General features: G+C 37.0%; 1 protein-coding gene across 1 annotated transcript; it reads right to left on the minus strand.

Annotated features, from left to right (window-relative positions):
* Nucleotides 1–431: 431 nt before the first annotated feature.
* Nucleotides 432–3582, minus strand: cfl2 (cofilin 2 (muscle)). Its single transcript, XM_052015376.1, has 4 exons — nucleotides 3282–3582; nucleotides 1641–1948; nucleotides 1444–1520; nucleotides 432–1362 (listed from the first exon to the last, which is right to left on the minus strand). Exons 1-4 carry the CDS (start codon nucleotides 3282–3284, stop codon nucleotides 1238–1240), a joined length of 513 nt encoding a protein of 170 aa, XP_051871336.1. The 5' UTR covers nucleotides 3285–3582; the 3' UTR covers nucleotides 432–1237.
* Nucleotides 3583–11937: the final 8355 nt, after the last annotated feature.

Raw genomic sequence — 11937 nt, forward strand, 5'->3', positions numbered from 1 at the left:
ATCTTGAAATCTGTACCAAAAATATTCTAAGGACAAAAACAACCTTGGTTTGTCTAGTTTTAATACTTAATACATTTTAGTAAAGAATTCATTTTATGTCGATTTCAACCTGGCAATATTCTAATTAAATACTAGCATCTTTAATGCACCAGTTATCTTCAGGATCAGTTCCTGCTACTAACTCACTAAGTTAAATAGTTTAAAACTTGTCCAATCTAACCAATATCACATAGAACTTCAATGTGCTATTTTGAAAATACCAATTTAATACACTTGAAAAATTATTCCAGTTTTAAAGAGTATGGAATTAGTAAAGCACCAAAGCAAACTTAAAACATTATGGATTACAAAGGAGGATCAGACTGAATGAGTGAAGGTTGCAATTTCTCATTAGTATACTTTATCATTAAAATAAAAACAGTGCAGCAATCGGCCATAAACCACAATTTTTATTGTAAGCGTGGCCAAATTTCTGATCTCAAAAACAATGTTCCATTTAAGGCTCCAGTATACAGTAACTGCCATCATGACTAATTTTGCATGTCTGTTTCAATGTTTAAAAATATTAACATGGTAAACGTTGACTCCCATTCTTTTTCAGTAGTGTACATTCCACTGGAAACAAAAGGCAACATAAACAACTCCTTCCTTAAGGTCTGCACAACAGGAATGAAAATGCAAGAGCTACAATTCACTGATGACGCAACTACAGAAACTTGGTTGGCATTCCTTACTCTTTTTTAAAAACAAAAAGTGTTACAAAAAGTGCTTTTGATGCGAAGTGTAGAACACATGCTGCCATGACAAAACTATGATATCAAGGCAGGAGTGGGTTATGAATGCACAAGAGCCTTATGGAACTATGATCAAGTGCAATTTCAACAATTACAATAATGAATTGATGGCTACCACCTGACCAGTGGACAATACACTCGAGGTTTTCGAAAGTTTATACTTAGTGTTCTAAACTACTCACATAAACGTTCACATTCATTGTACAAGGAACAAGGAATGCATGCAACGACAATTGTTTTGGCTAGAATGAATGGTGTGAAAGCATTCCTTGAGATTCTACATAAAAACTACAGGGATCAAACAGTCTAAGCGCAACCGCAGATTGGCTGCTTTAAGTTAATGAGATCTCCTTTACGTGGAAAAAAAAACTCTAAACTATTCCAACTCCGATCAAATTATAATAGAGCTGCAGAAATGGAAGCTCCATGGGTCAAGATGGCACTCAATTGTCATTTTGCAAGGTTATTCCTTCAAGTGAAACCACCACATTGCCGCCCAGTTTCTCTGCAAGTGTATTACGGTCCTGAATTTCATCTATTCCATTAACTTGCCATTCATGTTTAATACCTGAAAAATAAACAAAATGCAGTAAATATGTTGTTAAACAACATCAATTTAAAAGACTTTTAACTCAGTGAAATTTATAACCTGTAAATTTCTTTTTAATAGCATCCTTTGAGCTAGCATATATCATCTTGCTTTTAAGGCTTGCCTTTTCTGGAGCCCTAAGTGAAACAAATAAAGGATGAAAGTTAATACCCAAGCAACCATTTTGATGTAAATCTTTAGCAACATATATAGACTTTAACAAATCTATACAACTTTTTTTTAAAAGAAACACATACCAGAATATAAATACCAAGTCTTCTTTCTTGGATTCTTTTGTCTCGTATGTAGCATCATACAAAGCATAACGACAGTCGGACAAAGGTAGTAACTTAACAAAGGATGTGTAGGGGTCCTGCACAGTTTCCCCAATTTCGCCCACCAAAATTTCTTTGGCTTCCTCTACAACTATCTGTTTTTTATCTTCACTAAGGCAGAACAGTACTGCTTTCTTTCTTTTTTTGACTTCTTCTGGCGATGAGGATTTCCTTACTTTCATGTCATTGAAGACTTTAATAACTTCATCGTTCACTGTTACTCCAGAGGCCTTTTTTGGGAATAAAAAATTAAAGACAGAAAATGAATATGACATACATCTTATAGTTGGGGCAACATAGCATGGAAATCAGTAATCCAGTGTTTATTATTTTTTAAAAAAACATTTAAAATGCAATTTAACAAATTAATATGGCCATACGTTTGTTTTTAAGAATATTGACGTGAACTGGAGAGAGGCCACTTATTCATATTCGCTGCGCAAGTTAAGGCACCGATGCCAAAAGCAGCATCACTTCTAATGATGCAGTGGATTCTGACACAATTTACAGCAAATTGTGGTATGCGACAGTCGGGGGGAGCCTTTGAGCTCAATGTAACAAAAGAATCCAACCATGGATATCCACTTTTATTTCCAAATACCCATCTACCTTTATTGCAAATTATCATGGGTCAATCCTCGAAACAAAAAGGCATGGGTAAGCCGGTGTCGCACTGATTTAAAACAATGGTAAAATATTTTATGTGGAAATCACGAGCGGTATCTTGGTGACTCAGGCCATTGTGCACAATCCCGCCTCTCTCTCTCTCCCCCTCCCGGCTTTGCCCCCTTTACAGGTCGAAATGGGCGTATTCGCTTTTTCAAAACAGAAGATAAACGATTTAACATTTCAAAAATTCAAACGGAAACATCCGTCCAGTTCTCGAACTCCTACATTTCGAGGTTAAACTGCCCGCTCTTGCGCCGCTTCACTAGCAGCGATTCAAAGCACCGCAATAAATGGCTGTGGAAAGAAAAGACCAAATGGCCAGGGTCGGCCTCGCCCCGGGATCCAGACCAACACTGGGTAAAATGTGCCGGCAGATCTGCTCCGTCATGGCTCCTCCACCCCACCCCCACTGCCCAACCGTGCTCTCCCACCCAGGCTGAACAAAACCCAGCAGCGGCCAGTCGTTTTGCGCACCGACATTCACCGGCAGCGCGTAGTGATCCATTTTCGTTTTTTTTTAAAAATGGGACGCTTCAAATGTTGTAATGAGGAAGAGGGATGGGGAAAAAGCTAAGAGCTGAGTGGCCACGGGTTGGGTACCAGCCGCCGGCCGGTCGCCAGCGCCAGACACTGGCCGGACATGCACGGGGCGAACGCCATGCAAGATGCCGGCCACTCGCTGCAGCGGCTAAAATTAGGTTAAAATGGCCGCTGCAAGCTGCGGCCGCACTCGCCGGCAACCTCGAAACGTCCCTGTCCAACCTCAACAACCCACCACATCTCTCATGAAGCGCACAATGAACGGTCGACGGCTGGATGCTGGGGGTGGGGGGACCTACACAGGTTAGTAGCCGGGTTATGAGCGGCGGAGAGCGCTTGTCGAGAGCAGCTTACCATGTCGAGCGGCAATGGTGAGGAGCCACGCACGGGATGGGAGCGGCGGCGAACGCTGGACCGTTACTTCAGCTGCAAGCAGAGCGGGGGAGGGGTGGCGGCTGGGTTCGACCATTCACAGGGGTCCGGGAAGGAAAGGGAAGGCTGAAGCCGATAGGAAACGGCGGTAGCACGTCCGCATTCAGCACCGTCACCACCACCACCACAGTTACCACATTGGTCTGTCCAACCCTGACCACAGGGCACCTGCTGATTATGCGCGGTCTCTACCCTGAGCGCAATCATACAAAGCAACGTGCGCACTGTGTGTGGAGCAGGTTAATAATAAACGCGCAAACCAACCTGCTTGCAATACAGTTGGAAAACCCTTGCAAGTTTCATACACCGAAGATTTAGGTCAACAGCGTCTGTTGAAATCCTTCCAAAAACGTTTATAAACTGACCTGCTCATAATGCACAATCACAGCCTTTTAATATTCATACGTGCTGCAAAGCGACGTATAAATATAATCGTAGATCTTAGTAAAAACCAACCCGTTAAATTCTCAAATAATTAGAAAAAAATAACGTGCTATTATATCCACAAGCCGGTTCTTTTATACTATTCATGCTAAAATATTTTCAATCAGCCCCGCCCGATCACCAGATTGATTATATATTTAGTTTGGATGTGCACGACCTCAAAAATACAATCAATCTGTTTATGATGCATTTAATGGACATACATGTATCTGCAATAAAATTTGATTTTGGTCATGCGTAAAGTATATATTTGTCATGGTAATCCATGGTAATCTGTTTATGATGCAGTTAATGGACATACATGTATCTGCAACAAAATTTGATTTTGGTCATGCATAAAGTATATATTTGCCATGGTAATCCTTAATGATGTATTTTATGCTAAATACTAAAAAATGCTGTTATGATTACTACTTAATTGATTAGAAAATGTCAACATGGATTTATAGTTAATAAACCCACTGGAGTTTTTTTGAGGAAGTAATTTGAGGATGCATGATATTTTTAATTTATTATGGTTCAAATAATAAGAATTTTAATAAACCAGAAAGAAATGAGCAAGTAGTGGCACAGGATAATGAAGGGCTGAATGAAAAGTCAAAGTATGACCTGAATTGGAACCTAAGTAAGTAATAACTCTAAAAATTCAAAGTTTAAAGCTCTTTGTCAGAATGCACACAGCAACTATAAATAGGTTGATGGCACAAATAGAAATAAATGAGTTTGATTTAAATAACTATAAGAAAGGCAAGATTGCAGGATGATCAGAACTGGGAACTCAATATTTCAGGATATTCGATGCTACAAAAGAAAAACCAAAAGGAAAAGGAGGCAAGGTGGCTTTGTTAATTAAGAAAGGCATTCGTGCCCTGGTGAGTAATGATATAGGTGTAGTGCATTGCAATGTGGAATTAGTTTGGGTAGAAATAAAGAATAGCAGGAGAAAGATGACATAGGTGTGAGGCCCCAAAATATTGCCTCATTGTAGGACAAGACATAAATGGGGAAATACCAAAGATACAAAAGAAGTGAACTACAATTATCATTAGTGATTTTAATCTACCTATTAAGTGATTGATCGTTGATTGACTAATCAAACTGGCAAGGCTACTGTGGAAGAAGAATTGTGGAGTGCATCAGCGATTGTTTCTTAGAGCAATACATTTCAGAACCTACTTAGGAACAGGCTATTTTAGATTTCATCATGTATGATGAGGTAGAATAATAAAAAATCTTGTTGTTTAGGATCATCTAGGGAACAGTGATCACAACAGTTGAGGATGAACACTTCGAGTCCAAAAGCAGAGTCCTCAACTTTGGTAAAAAAAGGACAATTATAAAGATATGAAGGAGAAGTTGTCCAGAATGGGATGGAAAAATAAGCAAAAGGAAAGAGAGATGAGCAGTGGCAGGTATTTAGCAGATATTTAGCAGATATTTCATAATGCACAGCAGAAATTTATCCCAATCAAAAAGAGGGACTCAATGAGAAAGATGAACCATCTGTGGTTAACAAAGGAGGTCAAGGAAAATGTTAAATCAAAAACTAGAGCATACAAAGTGCAAAAACTAATGGTAGACTAAGGGACTGTGAATTCTTCAGGAACCAGCAATAGAGGAGTAAAGATTAACAGGAAAGGAGAAAATTAATTATGAGAATAAACTGATGAGTAATATCAGAAAAAACTACAAGTTCCATTTATGGATATATAACAAGACAGGGGGTAGCTAAGGTAAATATAAGATCATGAAGATGAAGATGAGAGAAAAGAAAATGAGAAATAAGAAAATGGCAGAACATTTAAACCAATACTTTGCACCCATCTTCATGGTGGAGAACATTGCAAACAGCCTAAGGTTAACAGATAGGCTAGTTTCAAATAAGTGGGAAGAACTTGCATAAATCCCTATCACAAGGAACAAAGTATTGGAAAAACTAATGTGACTGAAGGCAGGAAAGTCACGAGGATCTGATGACCTGTATCCATGGATTTTAAAGGAAGTGGCAACAGAGTTAGTAGAACATTGGTTGTTCAAAACACACCGAGTTTCAGTACAGTACCAGTGGATTGGAAAACCATGAAAGTGATGACTTTGTTCAAGAAGGGAGGGAGACCAAAAGCAGGAGACTATTGCTTAGTGTCTGTTGTTGGAACAATACTGGAGTCTACAATCAAGAAGGAAATAACTAGTCATTTAGAAAAGTTTAATGCAATCAAACCAAGTCAGCACTGGGGTGCAACTAGTAGAACCACTGCCTCACAGCATCAGAGATCCAGATTCAGTCCTGACCTCAGGTGCTGTCTGTGTGGAGGTTGCACATTCTCCCTGTGACTGCATGGGTGTCCTCCAAGTGTTACAGTTTCCTCCTACATCCTAAATATATGCAGGTTGGTAGGTTAATTGGCCACTGTAAAATACCCCGTGTGAGTGTAGGTGATAAAGTTCGGGGGTGGGGGGGAGTTGATGAGAATGTGGAGAAAAAAAAAAGTGGGATTAATATAGGATTAATGTAAACGGGTGGTTGATGGTCAGCATGGACTTGGTGGGCTGAAGGGCCTGTTTCTGTGCTGTTCCTCTCTATGACATCTAAGTCAATGTGCTTTTATGGCTACAATTTGCCAGTTGGGAAGTTGTAGATGTAATGTATTTGTGTATTTTTAGAAGGCATTTGATAAGATACCACATAAGAGGCTAGTGGACAAGATAAGAAATGTGTTATGATTGGTGGAAGACTGGTTATTATGTAGAAAACTGAGAGTCAGAATAACTGAGACTTTTTCAGACAAGAAAGACAATATTAGTGGAGCGCCCCACAGGTTAGTCCTTGGCCCTCATTTATTTAGTATCTATGTTAACTACTTGGAAGAGGGACAAAATATGGGATTTCAACTTTGCTGGTGAATCAGGAGGGTATGCTGTGATGAGAATTATTGGACTCTGCAACAGGATATTGATAGTTTGAGTGAGTGGGCAAAAGCTTGTCAAATGGAGTTTAAAGCAGGAAAGTGTAAGGTTATGCACTTCTGTTGGAGGAATTAAAAGGCAGACTATTATATAAATGGAGAGAAACTGCAAATGAGTGGAGTGCAGAGGGATCTAGAGGATTCAGAGAGGATTCATCCACATAGTGCATGAAACAATAAGTTAGCATTGAGGAGCATTAAGTAATTAAGGCATGGCATATTGGCTCTTATTGCTCGAGCACTGGAGTTTAAAAATAGACAAGTATTGTTGAAATTGTACAGGGTGTTGGTGAGGCTGCACCTGGATAACCGCATACAGGTCTGGTCCCTTTAGTTTGGAAATTTTATGCTAGCAAGGAGGCTTTCCAGAAGAAATTCACCAGCCTAATTCCTGGGAATAGAAGTCCCATCATGCATAGCTAAAAAATTAAACCTGTATTCTTTGGAGTTTAGACCAATGAAGGATAATCTTATTGAAACATATAAGATCCTTAAGGTCATGACAAGATAGAGATATTTCCGCTAGTGGGAGAGTATCAAACAAGGGGCAGTTATTTAAAAGTGAGGTGAAGAGGAGATTCTTATAAATGCCCAAGTGGTTCACAAACATCATAAATTACAATATGTCCATTTTTAATATAGAATGTTCTCTCTTTACCTTACTTATACACATTTGCAATTTCAGGAAAAATCATCACAGTAATTCTATCTTGCTCCAATAGGGCAAGAAATATTCATCCTTACCCAATCTGACCCACATGAATCTGCAGAACCGTAAGTCACCTGCGGCCCAGAATAGCCTGGCAAGTCAATCGCTGGTATCAGATCAACACAACAAAGTCTAATCAGAATAAAACTCATCAGACCACCCAGCATTGACCGGCCATTAGATTAATTAAAAATAGACAAAAAAAACAACCAGTGGATCCTGCAGTCACCCTCACTAACATTTGGTTACAATCCTTTTTTCTCGTGGGAACTTTGTATTTTCTTTAATCTGCTTGGAGTGTATGAGCAATGCTTCATCCAGTCAAAAGTTTATAGATCCTCTTAAATTTTCTCCTGAAGTAGTTTAAAACAGCATTTTTTCTTCTTAACCGAGTAAAGATAGCCTTATTGATCTCCAAAATCACCACAAGCACTTGTGTTTTTATATATCACATTTAACATAGCAATACTTCACAAAATAGTTACTAAGTAGCATTTAACACTGAACTAAATGAAATATTAGGGCAAATGACTGAGGAATAAGTTTTAAGAAGGATCTTAAAGGAACAAAGAGAGGGAGAGAAGCAATTTGACTTAAGGAAGGAAATTTAGGACTTGAAAATTGATGGCAGTTCACCAATTTTAAGCAATAAAATTGAGGGTGTATCAGAGGCCATAACTGGAGAAGTACAGATAAATAAATAGTTATGGAGCTGGAGAAAATATAGGGAAAGAGAGGGGCAGGGTCCTCGAGGGATAAAAAGAATGAGAATTTCAAAATTGAGGCTTTCCTCAGTCTGGAGCCTATGCAGGTCCAAAAGCAGAAGAGCAATAGAGGAATACAAAACAGGAAAAGAGAGAACATGTAAGCGGGAGAATTTTGGATAATTGAAGTTAATGGAAAATTAAATCGGAGATACCGGCCAGCAGAGTGTGGAATAGTCAAATCTAGCAGTAAAGAAGACATGGATTAGACTTCCACAGCAACTAAACTGGAAGCTAATTTGGACAACCTTGTGGACATCTGCACCACACATTCCACCATCATATTTAAGCATCTGTATTTTTTTCAAATTCCATCTCAGTTGAGGGCATTCTCCTTTGTCTATTTCAAAGCAGCATCACCAACGTCTTCCCACTTCCAATTGATGTCAATAATTTCCTTGCTACCTTTTATAATTCACTACCATTCATACCAAATTCCTGCTGTAAAGAAGAACTTTACCATGTTCCTCTCTCTCTCTCTCTCTCTCTCTCTTTCAATTTCCCTCTCTCTCAGGACCTTCCACAAGACCTGCTGCTAATGGATAGGATTCCCATCTCAAAACACAATTTAAGATTTACATCCTATGTTATGCAGAAAACAGGAATCCTTTCCATTCAGAATAGAAATCAGTTAGACCTATTTCTTTATTAAATGTAGATTCCGAAATATTTTCCAAAATATTGGCCTTTAGATTGGAAAAGGTTCTTCCACAAATTATCTCTGAAGACCAGACTGGATTTATTCAGAATCGTTATCTACATTTTAATATTAGGAGATTAATGAATATTATATATACCCCTTCATCCTAAATTCCAGAATGTGTTGTTTCACTAGATGCTGAAAAGGCATTTGACAGAGTCGAATGGGAATATCTATTCAGTACACTTGAAAAATTTAATTTTAGTCCTAAATTTATATCTGTGATTAAAATGATTTATTATGCACCTATGGCTTCAATACTTACTAATAATCAAACATCTCCTTTGTTTAGGCTTTTCCGAGGTACTAGACAAGGCTGCCCATTAAGCCCTTTATTATTTGATATTGTTTTAGAACCTTTGGCTATTGCACTTTGGGATTCTTCAAATATATGTGGTATTACTCGTGGACAGAAGATTCATAAGATATCTCTTTACGCAGACGACCTGTTACTTTATATTTCTAATCCGGAGAAATCTATCCCCGCAGTACTATCACTATTAGATCAGTTTAGTGTTTTTTCTGGCTATAGATTAAATCTTAATAAGAGCAAACTATTTCCATTAAATATGCAAACCCCAATTTATAGCCAATTACCTTTTAGATTGGTAACTGACTCTTTTATGTATTTAGGTGTTAAAATTACCAAGAGACATAAGGACTTATTTAAAGCTAATCTACTACCTTTAATTGACCATGTTAAACAATTATTTACTAAATGGTCCCCACTGTCTCTATCATTGGTAGGCCGAATTAATGTGGTTAAGACGAGTATTTTACCAAAATTTTTATATTTATTTCAAGCGATTCCAACTTTTGTTCTGAAATCTTTTTTTGACACTATTGATTCTAAAATTCTTTCATATATTTGGCAGAATAAAAACCCAAGGTTAAGTAAGAAATATTTACAAAAACTAAAAAAGGATGGTGGTATGGCCTTGCCTAACTTTAGATTATATTATTGGGCAATCAATATTAGATATTTAATTTTTTGTATACAAGATTCAGATGCAATTCAACGCCCCAATTGGGTACACCTTGAGTCCCAATCAGTACTTGAATTTTCATTAGTTTCTATTTTAGGAGCTCCACTCCCTTTTGCACTTACCAAATTAAGTAAACATATGATTAACCCAATTGTTAAACATACAATACGAATGTGGTTTCAATTCTGTAAATTTTTTGGATTGAATAAATTTAATCTATCAAGTCCCATTCAATCTAATTATTTCTTTCATCCATCCAGAGTTGATTCAGTGTTTTCCATATGGAAAAGGAAGGGAATAGTATGTTTTCATGATTTATTCATTGATAACTGTTTTTCATCCTTTGAACAATTGTCTAACAAATACAATTTGCTTAGATCACACTTTTTTCGATATTTGCAGATTAGAAATTTTTTAAGAGCTACTATACCCTCTTTTCCGACACCTTACAAGACTGAAATTATGGAAAAAATTTTCGGTTTTAGTCCTTGTCAGAAGGGCTTGATAGCAGTAATCTATGATCTAATTATGAAAATTCATTCTGAACCATTGGACAAAATTAAGAATGAACAGGAAAGTGAACTCCAGACATCTATACCTACAGAGACTTGGAAGAAAATTCTTCATTTAGTTAATACATCTTCAATGTGCGCCAGACATTCTTTGATACAGTTTAAGGTAGTTCACAGGACCCATGTGTCAAAAGATAAGCTAGCTCGTTTTTATCAACATAGAAATCCTATATGTGACAGATGTAAATCGAATATGGCTTCTTTGACACATATGTTTTGGTCCTGTCCTCTTTTGGAAAAATATTGGAAAGATATTTTTAACATTATTTCAAATGTATTGAAGATTGATTTACAACCTCATCCTATCACTGCAATTTTTGGATTACGAAGGATAGAGTCTGGCCATCTATCTGCCTCCGCTAACCGTATGATTGCCTTTGTTACCTTTTGCTTAAATGGAAGGATCCAATACCCTCTACTACTTTTCAATGGTTCTCTCAAAATATATCATGTTTAAACTTGGGAAAAATTAGGAGTGGTACTGTCGATCCTTCGCTTAAATTTGAGGAAGTTTCGAGTCCATTTATTCAATATTTTCACATGATATAGATCCCCTTGTAATAACCTTTCAACTTAGAGGAATGGAGTTGATGACATAATATTGCTCTGTTTCTACTGAGAAATTTTAGTCCAGTTTATTTTTCTGTTTTTTCTTGAATTTTTTTTTCTCCTTAGCTTAGTTTGGTTTGATATACTGTTTATAAATTTTTCTATTGTTTTGGGGATTTTTTTTCTTTCTTTTATATTTTATAATAAGTCTTTTTCTTTCCTTTCTTTTATATTATATTCATTCACTAAGAGATCATTGGATCTACAGATTTTTTTATATACTTTATTGTTTTTTATGATTATCCATGCCATGATTGTTCTCCTGGTCCCTTTGTATTACATGTACAAACATTGATGTTATATATTAATCTGTATTAATTTGAAAGCTAATAAAAAGATTGAAAAAGAAAAAGAAGAATAGAAATCAGCAGAAGGAGTTGAAGAGTAGGGCTGGTGGTATAGGGATAAAACGAGGAAGAAAGAAGCTGTTTCAGTAATTGCTGATGAGAAGTAACTGACTGAAGAAACTTATAGCTTCATTACTTTCAGTACTTCAAACTAGGTTTTCATCTCAGCTGAATATGAAAGGAAACTACAGTTAAATTCCCCTGCAGATGTTTTAACTTGCATAAATTCAGTAGTCATTCAATGATTTTTTTTGAAGTCATAAGAGTACTATTTAGATTGCCATGGGTACCCTCCAAGTAGCTCAATGCTGAGTTCTCCAAAGTTCTTGCTTAACAAAGGCATAATTAGAACAAATAACATGAATTGACAAGCATGTCTTCCATCAAATGCTTTATATTCTAAAAATAAAAGGTCATTTCATTTTGGAAATGTATTACTATTTCAGTTTCCAGAGTAGGCGCCAAAGACAACAATTAGTCA

Source organism: Pristis pectinata, chromosome 1, assembly GCF_009764475.1.
Source record: "Pristis pectinata isolate sPriPec2 chromosome 1, sPriPec2.1.pri, whole genome shotgun sequence".
Taxonomy (NCBI): Eukaryota; Metazoa; Chordata; class Chondrichthyes; order Rhinopristiformes; family Pristidae; genus Pristis; species Pristis pectinata.